At 46.7% G+C, this 19,956-nt stretch overlaps 2 protein-coding genes across 2 annotated transcripts in view; both read right to left on the reverse strand.

The window, feature by feature from the left end:
* LOC148042234 (uncharacterized) overlaps positions 1–19,956 on the reverse strand; it is an 845,903-nt gene that overhangs the window by 727,216 nt on the left and 98,731 nt on the right. The gene's annotated exons all lie outside the window — the stretch shown is intronic.
* Positions 3,242–17,600, reverse strand: LOC148042248 (vomeronasal type-2 receptor 26-like). Its single transcript, XM_087703088.1, has 6 exons — positions 17,223–17,600; positions 16,464–16,752; positions 10,298–11,092; positions 6,333–6,545; positions 5,260–5,386; positions 3,242–4,152 (listed from the first exon to the last, which is right to left on the reverse strand). The coding sequence occupies exons 1-6, from the start codon at positions 17,450–17,452 to the stop codon at positions 3,242–3,244; spliced, it is 2,565 nt and encodes an 854-aa protein (XP_087559214.1). The 5' UTR covers positions 17,453–17,600.

Here is a 19,956-nt window from a genome sequence, read left to right on the forward strand (position 1 = left end):
TCCTTAAAGATGTCAACTGGGCTTTGGCTATTATGCCTATGGGTGTCCTTTACAGAAGCTGCTGCATAAAACTTTATATCCTGCATGTATGAAGAATTTCTGAAGTTGTGTTTGTCTGTGTGTTGTGGTACAAGGGTCTTTTTTCTATATTTTTCTTTTTTTCTTCTTTCTACTCCAGCTTAATTCAAGAAATTTAAAAAGAATAATTAATAAATAAAATGACAAACTCTGGATTAAATAGTATAGGAACCCCACAATTTGGTTCCTTTGGGTTTATGTCCTCATGGTTTATGTCCTCATGACTTGCCTGCATCCAGTCTGCAAATCGCACATGAGTGGATGACCTCCAGGAGCCTATTCTCCGTTCCATTATCGGGCTGGTGCGTCAACTACAATTCCAAGAAGGTCCAGGCTGGGTGGCCCATAGATCAGAAGCATCCATGATGATGCAACCAAAGTTCTGCTGGGAATTCTGGGCGCTGTAGTTGAAATGGCCAAGCTGAGGAAAGCCACCCCAGGGACAGATTAAGAGACCTCCTGGATCCCCTCCTGGAGATCAACTCCATGTTTGCACCCAGGAGCCCTTTCCCCTCTCCCACTTCCTGTCTCCCTCCTCAGTTCCAGAAAGAGGAATAATCCCCTGCAATGAGACGTCCTGATTGGGGGCCTCCCACTTGTGGGTCTTCTCTGCCTTTGCTGCTCTGGAGAAGCTCCTCTGAAGAAGCCCCCAACCCCTCCACAAAAGGCCAACAAGGAAGACGTGGCTCAGGAGTCCTTCACATCCATCTTGAAATAAAGTCAGCTAACAACCCTTGTCCCAAAGACAGGAAGGATGGCAAACGTCCATGGGGTGTGGGCGATGGGGATGTCCTTCCCTGATGACCTGGCCAGCTTCTCGGCTCAGGATCCAGCCAGTGGGGCAAAGGGCCCATGGCTCACCCGTCTCTGACCTCCGTGCCAGTTCCTGTGTCCCACAGCAGGCAGGAAAAAGGACAGAAGAAAGGGACAATTTCACAAAAGGATTTCCATCCTCCTAAAGGAACCCATCATGGCTCCAGTCTCCAGAGAGGCTCCAGGCCCCTCGCAGAGTCTCTTGCATTATGAAGCCTTTCCACAATGGAGCCCAGACTTGGCTAATTCTTACTTGGAGATCTTGAGCAAAGGAAGCCCCCGGGACTCATGGGGACCCCCAACCTTGTCCAATGACCCCTCCCTCCCTTAACACGGAGCTTGGACTTCCTACGGTCGATGGGGGTGACAACCTCCTGGGTGGAGCGGTTTCCCCAGCCTCTGCCTGCTGTCTCAACGCCCCTCTTGGCTTCCAAAAAGCCGGCAAAGGGCTCCAGGGAACTGAAACCCACCAGCAGGAGCAACCTGAGTCCCAAAGCCAAGAAGAGCAGCAGGGAGCCTGTCTCCAGCTCTGCTGGTGGAGGAGGCACCTCAAGGTTGGCTCTTCTGCAGAGACATCTTGGAGGAAGGACAGGAAGGCTGAGGGAGGCCGAAGGGCAGGCAGCCCTCCATGGAAAACCAGACCTTTGCTGACCCTTCAAAATTACAGGGGCACTGAAAAAGGTCCTCACAGTTACGGCCGTCGCAAGGTTCTCATAGTCGCATGATCCACCTTTGGGCGTTTGGCAGCCAGTGTGTATTGCCAGGGTTTTGGTCATGCGGCCTCCATTGGCCACTTTCCCAGCTGGCTCCCAACAAACGGAGTCGATGGGAGAAGCCGGATTCCCTTAAGGATCTCGCTGTTCCTTCCGCAACTGCAGTGGTTTCTTTACCATCTGGGGCACAAAAGGTCCACAAATTGGCTGTGACTCATTGAAGGACGGTCCTTTGTATGGGATGGTCTGGGGTCTCCTGCTTGAGCAGCGGGTTGGACTAGATGACCTCCAAGGTCCCTTCCAGCTCTATTCTGATGGAATCTTAAGGGCCGGAGCCTCGTTGTCAAAAACTGCCCTGAGGACAACAGGTCATCCTCGACTTACAGTGATTTGTTTAGTGACTGAAGTTACAACAACACTGAGAAAAATGACTCATGACCAGTTTTCACACCTACGACCGCTGCAGTATCTGTCATAAACCATGTGATCAAAACTCTTGGGAACTGGCGTGTATTTATGAGAGTTGCAGTACCGCTTGATTTACTTAACGACTGCACTCATTTGCTTAGCAACTGTGGCAAAAAGGTTGTAAAATGACACAGAACTTAATTAGCAACAGAAATTGTGGTCATAAGTGGAGGACTGATAGTCCATTGGAATTTATCTCCAGAGACGTTCAGGATCTCGTAATTAGAACTTCCCCTTCCTTCTCCCTTCTGCTCGCTTCCTGGGAGCCTGGAGCAAAGTCCTTCTGAAGGGCCTATTTCTGGGGCTTCTGGGGCTGGAAGCAGCCTGAGATGACTGAGGGGAACCCAGCAGGTCAGGCCTTCAAGGGTTGAACTGCTGGGCTTCCCTTCTTGGAGAGAGAGAGAGACCCTCTTTCTTTCCTCTGATGGCGTTTGAGACACACTCAATCTCCTGCTTGCAACTATTCACCTGTTGCAGCCACAAGGAGCCCAATCTCATCAGGATGCAGTCTGACTCTCCTGTGGGGTTTCTCCACCCACATCTTCTGGATGTCTCAACCAGTCTCAACCTGGCCCATGCATTGGGGAAAAGAACCGGCTGTTTGTTCTATCCTTATCACCCAACAAGGGGATGGCGACAGGATGGTGGATCTCACGGGGAAGCTTCTTTAACAGGGCAGGAGCAACTATGGGAAAGGTGAGCTAACTAGGTCTCATTGGGTGGGAACATCTAAGCAAGAGGACCTGGAGGCCCCCACCTTCTCTGGCTTGGTGGGATGGCCAATGATTCTCACAATGATCAAACAACATAGCTGGAGCTTGGTTCCCATAGAATCCATCTTAACACTTTTCCTATTCATTCTCTCACATGTACACTTTTACTGCTGTCCATAGGAATCATTGCTGAAATCATTTTTAAAAGGTATCAAATTCATTGGCAGTTGGTGAACAACAAATCTCTCCTAACAACTTTCACAGAATTCTCTTTAGCAAGATTTATTGAGGTGAAAAGGAAAGGAGTTATAAGAATTCCAGTCATTCAACCATTTCCCATTTGGAAACATGTAGATATGTTCTCTGACTTCTGAATACTATCTAAGTGGAAACAATTCAGGTATTCTTTCAAATAAAAGGACATTATACCATTCTTATAATATCATGGGGTTTTTCTCATGTTTTTACATTTGTTCTGGCTGTGAGGTGCTCCTTTGTGTTCAGGTTTGGCCTCAGAAGGATAATGTAGCACTTGGGGATGAAGATGCAGACCAGCAGACCAGCACTGGAGGCCAGGATGGAGAAGACCTGCACAGCCACCATGTATTTCCCTTTGGTGCTCAGGTAGGTGGGCACAAAAGTCACCCAGACACTGCAGAAGACCAGCATGCTGAAGGTGATCAGCTTGGCTTCGTTGAAGGCCCCAGGCAGATTCCTGGCCAGGAAAGCCACCGTGAAGCAGATGGCAGCCAGGAAGCCCATGTAGCTGAGGGTGACGTAGAACATGACAACAGCCCCTTCGTTGCATTGCAGGATGATCTCTCTAGGCTGGGAGTGGAGGTCAGAGTCAGGGAAGGGGGGAGAAACTCCCAGCCAGATGGAGCAGATGATAATTTGGACAGCAGAAGAAGAAAGGATGATGGAGTTGGCCAAGCTCTTCCCCAACCATCCCTTTGCTCGGTTTCCTGGTTTTGTGGCTAGGAAAGCAAGCACCACCGTGATGGTTTTGGCCAAGAGAGAAGAAATGGCAACTGAGAAGATGATGCTGAAAACCGTTTGTCGGAGAAGGCAGGTGGCTTTCCTTGGTTGACCAATGAAGAGAGAAGGAGACAAGAAGCAAAGCAGGAGGGAGACCAGGAGGATGTAGGAGAGATCCCTGTTGTTGGCTTTTACAAGTGGAGTTTCTCGGTATTTCATGAAGATGATCAAAACAAACCCTGTGATTAAGAATAAGAGTAAGGCAAAAGAGACCAGGATGATTCCCAGATGTTCTTTAAAAGACAGGAAGGTTATAACTTTGGGGATACATTGGACTCTGTCCTCATTTGGATATTTATCATTCGAACACTCGGTACATTTTTTCGTATCTGAGAAAATGAAAAAACAATATTTCTTTAACATTCTGTCCTTTAAATATATATAAAAAATATATAGCTAAATCTATGAAGTAGAAGTAGGGGGATAGTTATTTCCTGTCCAATGTGCAGAATCTTCATAGGAACCTATATTATTAGAGGCAAATAATGAATCAGGTCATCTTTCTAGGCAAACATCCTGAGTGCAGCCTCCGAGTCCAGCCTGGCTCTTGTTAGCATGATGGATTTTAGGATACCATCCTTTGAAATCTAGTTGGCTGGGAGAAAAATATTTTCCTGCAAATAATGCAGAATGGGCACTGAGAAAGAAAGGTAAGATGGGTGTAATGAGTGCCACCCATAACAACCCGCACCCTCTCATTCTGGGCCAGCACCTCAAGGGAGATCCATGTAGAACCCATTGCAAGGAGCCTTTCAGGTGGTGGACCAGAGACCATTCATCAAATTTCAAAGAACTCAGATGTTCCTGGAAAGGTAAGTTTAGGAGGACTCATATATCTGTTATATTCCACACTACATTCCCCACTTGGAATACGGCGTTCAGTTTTGGTCGCCACAATGTAGAAAAGATGTGGAGACTCTGGAAAGAGTGCAGAGAAGAGCAAGAAAGGATTAGGGGACTGGAGACTAAAACTTATGAAGAATTGTTGCAGGAACTGGGAATGTCTAGTTTAATGAAAAGAAGGACTAGGGGAGACATGATAGCAGCCTTCCAATATCTCAGGGGTTGCCACAAAGAAGTGGGAGTCAAGCTATTCTCCAAAGAACCTGAGGGTAGAACAAGAAGCAATGGGTGGAAACTAATCAAGGAGAGAAGCAACTTAGAACTGAGGATAAATTTCCTGACAGTTAGAACAATTAATCTATAGATACAAAAGGAGAGGAAATATTTTCTCTATTAGTAAAGCTTGTCCAGTCTGCCACACCTTCCTCCCATCTCTTCCCAGACCCTCCTTCAAAGACTTTTTGCTCTGCTTCCCTTTAGATAAAAAATTGTGCAGGTTGAAAATAGCTTCAATCTGTCCTTCAAGTTGCACTTTCATGAAAATGCCCTAGAGGGATCCAGTTCCACACATCCTTTTTCTCAGTGTGACCCACCTTCCTGAGTGGAGAAGGTCCCCTCTGGACAAGGAACACAGTCATAGCAGCAAACTGGCTCTCCTTCTCGAGCCCTCTTGACAAATCCAGGATGACAACTTTCCACACATTTGGACTGAGGCAGGGACTGAGCAGAAGAAAAGGAATGGCAAAAGAAATGTAAATGGAAAATGGAGTAGTCCATGAACATTAACCAAATAGTCTCTAGGCTTCACTGAGGTAAATATGAAATCTCTGACTCCTTCCAAACAGATATAGAAGATATAACTATTGGCAGATTCTTCATTTAGTTCCTTCCTCCCTTTTGCTTCTGGCATGTAACATTGAAGGATTTTTCTACTGACTAAAATCTGGAGGGATGGAACTGAGAAAAGATTTAAGAACTCAGGGACAACCAGGGGGTTCCTTCTCATATCCTTAGAAACAAACATACATTCCTCCCCTCTTCATGGAGCCTTCAAGCAGTCTAAGACAGTGGTCCCCAACCCCCGGTCCGCGGACCGGTGCCGGGCCGTGGAGTACCTGGGACCGGGCCGCGCAGCGGCCGGGGGCCATGATCGCTGCAGCGGCTGGGGGACATGATCGCTGCAGCGACCGGGGGACATGATCGCTGCAGCGGCCGGGGGACATGATCGCTGCAGCGCAAAGGCTCCTGGGCCGTGCGCAAAAGCTCCTGGGCCGTGCGCAAAGGCTCCAGGGAAGAGAGCCCCGCGCAGGTACGCATGTGTGGCCCAAAGCTGACGTGTACCTGCGACCCTGCAGACGTCTCCCCAGTCTCCCTGCGGCTCTACAGAAAACGCCTTGCTCAGAAGACATCTCCCCGGTGTTCCTGCGCCTTTAATCAAAACAATCTGATATATAAACAATCAATGTGTCGTCGCAAACAACACCCCCCACCCCTGCGCGCGCTCAGCGGGCCACGGTAAAATTATCAAAGGCTGACTGGTCCGCGGCGATAAAAAGGTTGGGGACCACTGGTCTAAGAAAACAATCCTATTCCCCAGATTCAATTCTCTTCAAGTAGGACCTCTGGCTTTGGAAAACAGAAAAAAACATACCAACATTTCTCTCACCTTGTTGAGCAACTTTAGCCGTGAAAGAGCATCTTGTTTGATAATAATTCTCTGTCGTTGAAAATATGCTAGAATCTCTTTCCTGGGATCCTTCTTGGGGAGAATCAACCGACTGTCAATGCTCAAATCTGCTTTTATCTCTCCCTTTTGGTCCAAGTACATTTTTCTCTCAGAAATATTGAAAAATTCATTCTTCTCCAGAAAGGGATGAAACTGGGATTGAAATCCAAGAATTTAAAAAGCACAAAACTTCATTTCTTATCACAAATTTGATTTTTTCTTCTTCTACAGTTATCTAACTTGCAAGTTTGCTTAATTAGGAGAAAAGATATTGCCACTATCTTTGTAGGTGAACAAAAAAGATATATAGATATAGATATATTTAAATTGTATATATATATTGAGAAAATGTAATAGACACAATGGGTTTATTATTCGCAACATTGTAGAGCAGATGACAAACAAATTTAAAAAGAGAAGAAAGAGATTTTTAAAGTCCTTGCAAGCAACAATTTGATGACCAGAAAGGATGGATTTGTCAAGAACAAAGTTACCAGGCTAATCTTCTCCCTGATAATCCAGATGGAAAACACAACCAGATGTGTTAATTCTACTTTATTGTAATCCTACGTTGACAGTATTTTGTAAGTCTGAAAGTGCAAATCTCCCACCAACTCTTTTCGTATCCTGAAAAGTGAGGGAGGGTCCTTTCTGAGTTTCTGCCCTTTTATGCAGCTGCAGGCTTCCCTCCCGCTCTTCTCTGACCCTTCCCCAGGCAGCATCTCTTCTCCCAAAAGTTTTCCTCACAAATCATTTCACTTCCTAAATAGATTATGAAAATACTGCTGATATAACTTGATCTCATAAAATAGTAAAAACATTTTTCTTTAGAAGCCTATTAAGCAAGTTATCAATTTTCCTATGTTGTCATTAATAGAGTAGAGTTGATAAAACTCTGTAATACAAGATTTAATAAAAGTTTTATAGCAATTCTCAGACAATTATAATTTGATCTGACTTAAACATTACAGAGTTTCCAGAAAAATATTTTTTTATTAAAAGTTTTTTATTTTTATTTTTCAAAACAGACACAACACAAAAAATCCTCTTTCTTTACATACTGTAGAAAGCGTATCAGTTAGTTACAAAAAATTTTCATCCGTTTCTTTCACAGTCACCCATGATTCATATTAATTCTAGTATTTTAAATCAAATATATTTGTACATATTAGCAGTAGCAATAGCAGTTAGACTTATATACCGCTTCATAGGGCTTTCAGCCCTCTCTAAGCGGTTTACAGAGTCAGCATATCGCCCCCACAGTCTGGGTCCTCATTTCACCCACCTTGGAAGGATGGAAGGATGAGTCAACCCTGAGCCGGTGAGATTTGAACAGCAGAACTGCAGAACTGCAGTCAGCTGAAATAGCCTGCAGTGCTGCATTTAACCACTGCGCCACCTCGGCTACCATCATCATACCCTCATTCTCGTTTGACTATAATTGTTTAAACATACATCATACCAAAACTCAAGACATAACCACATACTGGCATCTCATTTGCTATTTCTAGTATCCCAATAACACTATTCCTTATGGCCTATTCTAGCTAAACATCAATAACATTTAGTAACAAAGATTTCTAATCTTCCTTTCCAAATCACTGTTTACAATTTACATCCAATTTCCCCATGTTGTACCCATATCTATATATACATTGTTATCATTATCTCTCCTTTGTTTAACTATATCCATTATCATAATTTAGTTCTTTTTTATTAATCTTTATATGTAACCAAACCCTTTCTCATCTTCCTTTCATAGGTACCATTCAATATTCATGTCCAATTACTACTTGTTATACCAATACATATGTATACATTATAATCATTTTCAATTCTTTATTTAACCATATCTATTGTCACTAAATTTCACTAAGTCCAACTAGTTTTAGATTAAACAATTCCATTTATCAGCCTGTATCTTTCCAGTAGTGAAAAAGTTTCATGTCTCCTGCCATTTGTGGCATCAGTCCTCTAATCGTCTCCTTAATCAAATTTGTATGGACTCTTCTTTGCAATTCATTGTTTATTGATTCTCTCATGTAATTTCGATGCCCTTTTTCTTTTTACTTAATCAGACTTTACTTGTCTTTAATTGTCAGTGTTGTTATCAACACTGTTATCTCCCTTTAAGTCCATAAACTCTTTTATTTTTTCTTCTTCTTCAGTGTCTTGCCATCTAGGGTAGGGTTTCCATCCATCTAGTTCCCCTTTCCATATACCACTTTTTCCATTTCCAGACAGAAACCATTCACCATAGATGTCAGCAGATTTGATTTCTTTGTAGTCATTTTTCTCTTTATTGCTTGGGACTCTACCCTCTATTTTTCCCATTTGATAAGCATCTCAATCCTTTTCACTATATTTTTCTGTTAGGTGCTATAATTTAGATTAGATTAGATTGCTTTTATTTATAGGCCGCCCTTTTCCCTGAGGGGACTCAGGGCGGCTTACAACCTATAGGGAGGGGATACACGTAATGACATATACAGACAATACATAACTAAAAAGTAGAAGCAACATTCATTCATCATTCGGGTGGGGATGGATCCCAATCTTTAACCCCAGGCCTGGCGGGATAGCCAGATCTTAAGGGCTGTGCGGAAGGTCTGGAGGGTGGTGAGGGTACGAATCTCCATGGGGAGGTCGTTCCAAAGGGTCGGAGCTACTACTGAAAAGGCTCTCCTCCGCGTAGTTGCCAGTCGGCACTGGCTGGCAGATGGAACTCGGAGGAGGCCTAATCTGTGTGATCTAATCGGTCGTGAGGAGGTAATTGGCAGGAGGCGGTCTCTCAAGTACCCAGATCCACTACCATGAAGGGCTTTATGGGTGGTAAGTAGCACCTTGAAGCGCACCCGGAGATCAACAGGTAGCCAGCGCAGCTCGCGGAGGATAGGTGTTATGTGGGCGAACCGTGGGGCACCCACAATCACTCGCGCAGCGGCATTCTGGACTAGCTGAAGTCGCCGGATGCTCTTCAAGGGCAGCCCCATGTAGAGCACGTTGCAGTATTCCAGCCTAGAGGTCACAAGGGCACGAGTGACTGTTGTGAGAGCCTCCTGGTTCAGGTAGGGTCGCAACTGGCGCACCAGGCGAACCTGGGCAAATGCCCCCCTGGTCACAGCCGACAGATGGTGATCGAAGGTCAGCTGTGGGTCCAGGAGGACTCCCAAATTGCGAACCCTGTCTGAGGGGTATAATATTTGGCCCCCCAGCCTGAGTGATGGAACACTAGCCAAATTATTGGGAGGGAAACACAACAGCCACTCGGTCTTCTCCGGGTTGAGTACAAGCTTGTTAGTCCTCATCCAGTCCCTAACGGCTTCAAGATCTTTAAGAAAATGATCCTAAAATCGTACTTGACTGCAAACTGAAAGTGAGTCTTGGGAGAAGACAAAGAGAAGATTATGAGAGCAGCTTCTCCAACCTACAAAATCTCTCAGCTGGACAAGGGAGGATACAACACTCTTCCAACAACTGAAATAGGTTAAACAGAAACTTAAGATCTTCTCATGTTATTCCGGAGTATCAGATAGCAACAATTAGAGGGTCCAGATCTGATGACCTTTTGCAGCATAAGAAGGTTGAGATGCTTTTCCCACTTCTCCTCTGGATTCCTTCTCCAAAAGAACTACTGTAAGATAAATGGATCCATATTTTATTTATTTATTAGATTTATATACCGCTTCATAGGGCTTTTGGCCCTCTCTAAGTGGTTTACAAATTTTTTAGCAAATTGAGTCAGCAACTTGCCCCCACAATCTGGGTCTTCATTTCACCCACTTCGGAAGGATGGAAGGTTGAGTCGACCTTGAGCCGGTGAGATTTGAACCGCTGAACTGCAGATCACAGTCAGCTGAAGTTGCCTGCACTGCGCCACCTCGGCTCTTATTGGGACCCCTTACCTGCCAAGGCTGCAGCCTTGGAGCCCCCAGCATCTTTTCACCCGCCTTCCTTCTCCTCCTTGATCTGTGGGAATATGCAGCATTCATCGCATGGGCCAGAGTCTTCATGAGAGTGTAATCATGGTAGTAAATTCGAATCTGTCTCCTGTTCCATTTTCTTTGGGTCTCCAGTGGGGCTTTCTGGGTGCATCTTCTGCGGCCTTTGACAGAAAACACATTCTTTGAAAGAGAACAGTGAAAATAATGATCTTGAAAGTTTTGTTCCACAAATAAATAAGGTTCAAAGGCAGAATCTTTTGGCCTTTCTTTCAACAGATAACCAAAGTTCCAAATACTATAGATGTATTTGAGAAGTCTGTGCTTGTTTATTTGATACCCTACAAAATTTGTGAGGATCCAGACTTTTCCCCCAATGGGTCCTGGCAGACGCATAAGTATTAAATGGAAAGGAAGAATTCTGTCCCAAATGAAATCATGTTCTAGAAAGTGAACAAAAACATTGACTTGTTTCCACTTAGAGAGGGCATCCTTGAGGGAGACTGTATATTCAGTTTGTGAAAATTGTTGTGATATAACCACACAAATTCCATTCCTGTCAAGCATAGGAGGGAAAGTCCTCATGAAATTCTCTCCATTCTCTGTGTCTGAAGCAAAGAGGCCAATGAGAGTCCATCTGAAATGGAGGAGCAGCTGGACAATTGCTGGGTACTGGAATCCTTCTTTGGGGAACATCTGGTGGAAAAAGGGGAATTTACTTTTATCACTCAGAGCCTCTGAAGCCTTTATGAGATTGATCTGAAAATGCAATGAAGAAAGCTGTGTTATAATGCAATGAAGAAAGCTGTGTTGAGCTGTGTCAGCTCAAATCCAAAATATTAGATTTTAATCAATCCAACCTGGTTCGCATGAATGTATTAGAATAGTTTGTTAATTAGACCTTGTTAAAAATATTAAAAACAGAATATTATAGTAAATATAGAAAATAATAAACAAATTAAAAACAAGAAAATATGTAAGCCATTTTGCTGTATCAGCCCTACAATTTATTGCAGTTAGATTAACATGTGGAAATGCCAACTGAAGGAGTCCAATAAAGGGCCTATTATAATTTTTCAGGATTGCTGCATCTTTTTCTGCTTCTATAGCCCAGATTCTTTGTGGAGGAAACTTTTTAGCTTCTTCTGCAATTATGCAAGAAACAGGGAGGCCTCAGTTCCTAATTTGATTTGTCAGTTGTATAATCCAAGAGGTCTTTAATTGAAATTTTATCTGTTCTGACAGACACAATTTTTGGAGATTGTCAGTTTCCATAGATTAAATTTTATGCCAATATTTTCTGATTTTAGACAACACAGAAATTGTGTAAATTCCCAAATCAGCTCTGAGGACAGCAGCTGGAGTCCTTTTACTCTTCAGTGGCTATGATTGGGTTGGTTCTGCTGGTGGCTTCTCTTTGAAGCTCCAGATTGATGTAAGAACATGGGGGAGACCTTGGCCTCACATACTTCAATAATTGGGGCTGAGGAAGCTGGAGAGCTGTGAGGTTTTCTTTTAAGCACCACTTTCACTAATATCTTTGATCTAACTGAGCTTCATTGATGATGAGGGAGCCAAGATTCAGTCTCAGAGAAAACAACCCCAGGTAAGGAAAGGTCTTACTTGCTCCATTGGATGACCAAGTATAGCTATGATGTCATTTCCCAAAGACCATAACTTTTGAACTTGATTTATTAATGATCAGATAATTATTATGACAAAAGAACCCAAGTCTTCTTCACAGGGTATACAATCCAATGTGTAAGTATGATACTATCACATTATCAGTGTAAAACAGTGTGTTCCAATAGGAATTTTCCATGATAAACATGTGTACCTATGACAGATATTAAAACAAAATAAAAGGCTTGGAAGGGACCTTGGAGGTCTTCTAGTCCAACCCCCTGCTCAAGCAGGAAACCCTATACTATTCCAGACAAGTGGCTGTCCAATCTCTCCTTAAAGCCTCCAGTAATGGAGCACCCAAAACCTCTGTAGGCAAGACGTTCCATTTCTCACCATTAGGAAATTTCTCCTTAGTTCTAGGCTGTTTCTCTCCTTTATTATTTTCCATCCATTGTTTCTTGTCTTACTTTCTAATGTTTTGGAAATTAGGTTAATTCACTCTTCTTTGTGGCAGCCCCTCAAATATTGGTACAGTTGTATTATGTTGCCTCTAGTCTAAGGTGACCAGACATCCCGCTTTTGGCGGGACACACCTGCCTTTTGATGCATATTCCCGCGTCCCACCCGCTTTTTTAAAAAGCACGCTTTTTTTGGCGCTCGCAGCTCCTGCCCATCAGCTGCTAGCTTGCTGGGCTGGCTCATCGTTCTGTTCTCTATCCTACCTCCTACCTACAAATTTAAGCCAGCCCAGCCTGCCGCTCACAGATTGGATTGGCCTGGACTCCAGCCAATCAGTGAGCTGGCTGGGATGGAAAACGCGGCATGCTTAAAGTTTTCCATCCCAGCCAGCTCACTGATTGGCTGGAGTCCGCTTAGCATGCCGCATGAGTCCCCCGCCCATCCGTTGCCGCTCGCATGGGCGGGGTAGCGTAGCGAGTGAGCGGGGAGCGAGCTCGCCTTTCCAGCTCCACTTCCGGACAAGCTGTGGAAAAACCTCTGCGAAAAGTGCCACCTGGGGCCGCCGCTTCTTCTCCGAACTCAGAGTAAGTGACGGGCGGGGCGAGTGAGGGGGGGTGGCGGGATCGCCACCCGCTGCACTGCAGTTGACTCACCCCGGGCCGGGCGGGCTGGGAGGCTCTGGGCGTCCGGGCGGGAAGAGCACAGAGAAAGGCAGAGCGGCGCTCGACGCGACTCTGCTATTTCTGCTGGAGGAGTCCCTAGATAGGGAAGGCGGGTGGCGAGGCAGAGCAAGGGAGCGCAAATGGTGGATCCCGGGCTCATATGCAGAGGGAGCTCTCCAGGCACAGGAGCGCTGGAAAAGTGCTCCGCTCATGCACCCACCGGGACGGAGCACACTCGCTCCAGCCCTGCCTGCCGGCAGGACTTTGAACTGTTGGCTTGCCGCTTGCCTTCCACTTCGGCCCGCGCGGAAGGCAATCCAGCCCTTTCAAAGTCATGCCGGCAGTTTAGAACTCGCCCGCCATTCAGCGAAAGATGTTTCGCTGAATGGCGGCCGAGGGGCACGCTAAAGTGCCAGCATGAGTTTGAAGGGCTGGCTTGCCGCTTGCCTTCCACTTCGGCCCGCGCGGAAGGCAATCCAGCCCTTTCAAAGTCATGCCGGCAGTTTAGAACTCGCCCGCCATTCAGCAAAAGATGTTTCGCTGAATGGCGGCTGAGGGGCACGCTAAAGTGCCAGCATGAGTTTGAATGGCTGGCTTGCCGCTTGCCTTCCACGTCGGCACGCGCGGAAGGCAATCCAGCCCTTTCAAAGTCATACCGGCAGTTTAGAACTCGCCCGCCATTCAGCGAAACATCTTTCGCTGAATGGCAGCCGAGGGGCACACTAAAGTGCCAGCATGAGTTTGAAGGGCTGACTTGCCTTCCATGTCGGCCCGCGTGGAAGGAAAGCCGCACTTCAAAGTCATGCCGGCAGTGGGAAGCCTTTGCTGGCCCGATACCAGCTCTGAAGTTGCTTTCCTTTCTACTAAAGCCCCTGAAGCAAGTCCGGGGAAGTCCTTTGAGCCGGCTAGAAAAGGTCTGCCGCGAACTGGGAAGCTGATGCACCCTCCTCCTCTCCCCCCCCTCTGCAACCCCGGATACCCTCTGCCGCCGTGCCTGAAGCATGGGAGCGCTCACCAGCTGGCAGAACGCCGGAGTGGAAGAGGTGGATGTCCCGTCCAATTCCCTCTACAGATATCCCCCAAAATCTGGTAAGACGGAGCAAGCGGGGGGGGGGAATATGTGAGAGGTTTGCGGGGAGTCCCGCATGGCAGGGTTTTGCGCGCGCTCCGTACTCTGAGTTGAGGGAATGGGAGCAGCGGCTGCAACCCCAGAGTTCGGCTAGGCGAGAACTTTAAGGCGAGCGGTGGGACGGACCCTTGCTGTCAATCTCCCCCCCCCTTGTGCCTTTTCGCAGCCGTCCCATCGTTCTCCCACCAGTGGGGCTGCTCCTGTGATGTGGTCCCCCCCCCCCCCGTGGCTGCGAAGGAGTTTCCCGAGAGTTTTAGAGGGTCAGGAGTACGACCCTCATTGCAACGTCGCCATTTGCTAGCTCTGGCTGCTTGGGAGGATGGTTATTTATTTATTTTTTTCTTCTTGCTTCCGCTTTCTTGCCAGCTTGCAAGGATTGTGGTGGCGGCTTGGATGGAAATAGTGACATTCGTGGCATCGCGCTTGGGGTTAAAAACTGCTTTTCGTTCGCGGCAGCAACTGCTCTTTGAGAATTCTTGCTTGAAAAAACAGGACTCCCTCACGCGGTCCTGAATTGAGGTCCATCTCCCTCCACCCCTAATTAAAAAGCCCCTGGTAAATTCTTGCCTGTCCTGTGCCACTTGGCATGCCTGCCTGTTTAGTTGTTACTGCGCTGATTGAATTCTAAAATACCCCATCAATCTTCCGATGTAACATTTAACCATCCCCGCTGCTAATGAGAGTTCGCCCCTTCGCCCACTGAGTTGGAGTCGGTGATGGGACGCGCGGGGTTGGTCGGTGGCTCTCTCGCTCGCTCCTCCCGCCGCGGCGCCAGCAGCAATGGGATATGCTTGGGGAAGGGACAGCCAGAACCACCTGCCCAGATTTGTGCTCCAGCCGTCGCCACCGCTTCTGCTGCTGGTGAGCACGCGAAAGGAGAAAAAAGGAAAGGGCGACGGCTCCAGGACACAGCGACCCGTGGGAGCGCCGGAGGAACCGGGGGATGTTATAGCTGCTTTTCGCTTCTCCGCCTTTTCCTGGGGATCGTGGAGGAATCTTGGTCTGGCATCATTGAGGAGAACCTGCCGCGTGCCTGTTTCGAGGCTCATCACTAGCAAATACCCACCGCTAGAAGATGGGGAGGGTAACCTGGGTCTTCTCGGGCCAGGATTGGACCTTCCTGGCTGCCTTTGCCACTGCTGCCGCCGCCACTGCTTGGCAGATTCTCCTCAATGATGCCAGACCAAGATTCCTCCACAATCCCCAGAAAGAGGTGGAGAAGCAGGGCGGAGAGAGGAAAGGAAGCTGCAGCCGAAGGGAGAGACGCTCGCCCCCGTGTTCAGCAAAGCAAGCCCGCTGGCGGCGCCTGTGCTGTGGTGGGAATTGACTCCAGTGAGGCCCGGTAGCCGCCGGTTGGGGTGGCTGTCAAGGCGCTGAAAGGAAGGAGCTGCAGCCGAAGGGAGAGACGCTCGCCCCCGTGTTCAGCAAAGCAAGCCCGCTGGCGGCGCCTGTGCTGTGGTGGGAAGCGAACTGCGGGTCCCCCCCTGCCGCCGCCGCCTTCTTTACCTCTGCCTCTTCCAGAGCCCGGGGTGGCTGTCGGGGCGCTGACGGCGGAGCAGACGCGCCGTTTGTTACTGCTTCCAGCAATCAAGACGGACGAGGGAAGCAGTGGTGGCGGATCCTGGAAGCAGTAACAAACTGGCCGCATATAAATGAAATAATATTTATGACCTGGTTTTGGATCCTTCATTACTCCAAGTAAGTAGTTTATATGTCTACTGAATAACAAGGGTTCAAATATGTCCCCTTCCCTATATTAAAACCAATAAAACCTGTTTAAAAACATGCACCCTTCCCTTCCCCCTTGGTAAGTATCTATCCTCCTGGATAGGAGCCCTCCTATTATTCCATTGAGCCAAATCTCCCTCTCAAACAAGGGCTTGGAGAAAGAGCTTGGATCAGGGCCAACAGTGTGAGCTCCATTTTAAGGGCAATCAACTTCCTCCATATTGGAGAGGGGAGGCATTATTTATATGTGGAAATGAAGATGCCAATAGAGGCCCCAACAACCAGGGATGTTTATTGATCACTTAAATAGTTGGTAGAATGTCTTCTCCAGGGAATGTATTGCTTCCATTTCAGGCCTTTTATGATTAATCTCAAGATGAACATAATGGGATGAAATATTGACATTTTTGCTAATATGGAGAAAAGCAGCGCTTGAATTCCATGGAGAAGACATGATTGCATCTATTGCTCACACACCACCATCCACCACTCACTTTACCAGAAGGAGGAAAACACACAGACAAACCTGTGGGACTTTGTAGGTGCCTCCTAATGTTGATGCCTGGATGGAGATGTCCCTGGCAGCTACATCAAGAAAAGCCAAAAGGTTGTCCTTCCTTCCACACCCGTAGTTGGGGACATTGGCTTCTCCAGTGGAGAACATGTCCAGCAGGGCATCTGCAGTGCGGAGAGTGCTGAAATAGTTGGTATGGATGTTGTAGCCAAGTGTGAGATTGTGCAGGAGCTGGGGATTCTTGTTGACCGTTTGCATGATATTAATTAACAGTAAGCCATATGAAAAATCATAAAAATTCCTATTGTAAAAAATGTTTTATTATAATAAACAGCAACAACAAATACTTTTTTTAAAAATATATATAATCCTCCATAAGCCTATTTAGCCTTAAGCCAACATTGATCCAAAACCAATGATCAGTTACACAAAAGTGGAAATTGGCTGAAGTACAGTAACTACAACTGGTTCAACCACTACTTTAAATAAAATTCATTATTCAAGTGATAAATTAAGGATTGAACTGAGAGAGGAAAATAATCTGCAGCTTTTTAGCTTTTATTCCAGACCCATGTTTGGATTTGAGTCTCTTTCACAATCAGACAAAAGAGAGAAGCCATGGAAATCAAAATCATTCAGGAAATTAGACATATTCCCCAATATAGGAACAAATGGAGAAAAAAGAAAGAAAAGAAGGATTTAAAAAACAAAACAAAACAATGAGAGTGTTAGAATGGAGGAAGTTCAACTCCATCACCCTGAATGACTTACAAATCATGGAAAACAAACTGATCAGAAGGAGCCACATTGAAAAGCAACTTTATATGCTGTTTTTCCTCTCCACTGATGACTATACCAATGAGATGGTCTCCTGGGCTGTAAAAGCTCTGTGGTTGTCTTTTATTCTGCTGCTCCAAACTCAGCGGGCATTTAATTCTCAGCTTCCCAGAGATTGGATGGCACAACAGCGGCATCAGAAGCAGAAGCGGGAGGTCCATCATTCTTGGGGTGAATCAATCAATCCCCTTCCTGTTTCTAAAGAAGAATTAGAAGAATTCAAAGGAGTCTCACAGGGTGGAACATCAAGTTGCTTTCCTGATTCAAACACAGAGAAACACTCAGCTTCATCTGGAAAGGAGAAAGATGGACATTCAAGACACAGACCCTGCCTGTCCACAAAGCTCCATATTTCTCTGCCTAAAGTCTCCCCTGGAGGATTCGGCCAAAGAGCAGAGCTGAAACTTTTATTATAATTCTCCCTCTCAGGAGGGATCCCTGGACAATTCAACTAGTTCTTGGACTCAAAGTTTGTTGGGAAATTCTCTGGAGGGAAATGAAAGGGAAATAATCCCCATGTGATTCATAATAATGGGGCAGAGATGGAATTAAATCAGTAATCTAGAATTGAGAGCTTTGGGATCTCCATCCCTAAAACTGGCCCCAGAGGGAATACACAGCACCTGTGGCTGAAGAAAAAAAATATATGACTTTTTTGGCATTGTGGTTAAAGGGAAAAGGCCATGGGACAGTTAATGGCTGAGCATGTCACAGATCTGAAATAACTGCCTGCTGACTTGGAACCAAAATTTACTTTATTTTGAAAGTTAATGCTCAAGGGCATCACCACAAAAGGGCTGATGCAATAGTGCATCCTCCCTCTAAGAAGAAAATCAACTTTAGTGAAAAACTAGTTACCAGAACTTTGCAAAATTAAAAAAATATCTCTCACACACTAACACCAGAGGTGGGTTTCAGCCAGTCCTGTCCAGTACGCGCATACCGGTTGAAAGAATTTAGCGTGCCTACCCATACCGGGGCCAGGTACCAGAATGGCCCCTCCCCTGGCCTGCACCCCCACATACTCACCCACCAGCAGAAGCTGTGGGCTTGTCCAATGAATCCTCCCCTCCTGTTCCTTCTTCTGTTGTTTGAACAAGCCACGCAGGTTGTGCTCCCTTGTCTTTGACAGCTGCCTCATTTCTAATTGGGGGGGGGGGAATCCATCTATTCCATCCCTCTCCATGGATCCCTGCCCCAATTGGAAATGAGGCAGCTGTGAAAGACAAGGCAGCGGCTCTGCGCAGCGAGTACAAACAGCAAAAGAAGGAACAGGAGAGGAGTTCCACGTGGGACTTTTCAAACAGCCGAACTCCTCTCATTTTCCTTCTTTTGCTGTTTGTACATGCTGCATGGGTCACGTTCCCTTGTCTTTGACAGCTGCCTCATTTCCAATTGGGGTAGGGATCCATGGAGAGGGACAGAAAAGATGGATTTCTCCACCCCCCAAATTGGAAACGAGGCAGCTGTCAGAGAGAAAAGGGCAGTGCACACCACATGGGCTTGTGCAGCAGCGGAAGAAGGAACAGGAGGTGAGGATTTGGCTGTTCCACAAGCCCACGGGCACATGCTGCCCTCTTCTCTCTGACAGCCGCCTGGTTAAAAAGCCATCTGCCACGGCTTGGAGCGACTCTGGAGTCCATCCGCAACCCCCCAGTAGAAAACACAGGTGCATGCACACACACTGCACAATTACAGCCCTGGAGAGCAGAGACTCTCGTAGGGAAGCCAGAGGCAGCAGGGCAGCCAGGTCCCTCGCCCTCAGAGGGAGGAGGGGCCAATTGGGAGAGGGGTTTGGTCCTGCTGCCTCTGGCGGACGGAGCTTTACTGTCCCGTGGCGAAGAATCCATCCCTCATCCCAGAGCCTTCGTAACGGCGGGAACTTGTTCTCACTCACCTGGGCTTGTGCTGAAGTGTCCCCCTCTGGGCCTATAATTGTGCAGGGCATGTGCACTCCTATCCATTCCATGGTGTGGGGCCGCAGCCAGAAGACGAGGAATGTGAGGGGGACCATGGTGGCCTCGTCCTTCTGAAGAGGTTCTGTCCCTGAAGAGGGCAGATGTGGTGGCATCAGTCTTGGGATGTTCTGCAGAGCCCCCCATGGAAAAATGCCACTGCAAGGTACTTTTAACCATATATTTTGGTTCTATGACTGCAGAATGCTACAAAAAACCATAAATGCAGGCCAGTTGCTGAGTGTTTCAAATGTGATTGGAACACTCTACAAGGTGACCACAGTATGTGTGTGTGTGGCAGTGGTGGGTTTCAAATTTTTTTAGAACCTCTTCTGCCTGCTTTGTGGGAATGACTTGCTGCCCATGTGACCGGGGGGGAGTGGCTTGCCAGCCATGTGACTGGGTGGGCAAGCCCAACTTGTAAAATGTGGTGAAACTCATTTAACAACACTCTTGCTTAGCAACCAAAATGTTGGCTCAGAAACTCTGGCATTTGAAGCACCCAAGTCTTAAAGCTGTCAAGTTACAAGACCCTTGCACCCCTAACACTTTAGAAAAAAAACCCCAGGGTGTTCAAACTTAACAGCTTTAAGACTTGTAGTCTTCAACTCCCAGAATCCCTCCTCTCGCTCTTCATCTTGATGATGGGCAGACGGGCGGGGGGAGGGAGCTGGAACCGGTTCTAAATGGCACTGTAGATTTGTGGAACCTCC

This window comes from Thamnophis sirtalis, unplaced genomic scaffold (genome assembly GCF_051295495.1).
Source record: "Thamnophis sirtalis isolate CommonGarterSnake01/CBP01778 unplaced genomic scaffold, rThaSir2_p1.2 scaffold_20, whole genome shotgun sequence".
Classification (NCBI taxonomy): Eukaryota; Metazoa; Chordata; class Lepidosauria; order Squamata; family Natricidae; genus Thamnophis; species Thamnophis sirtalis.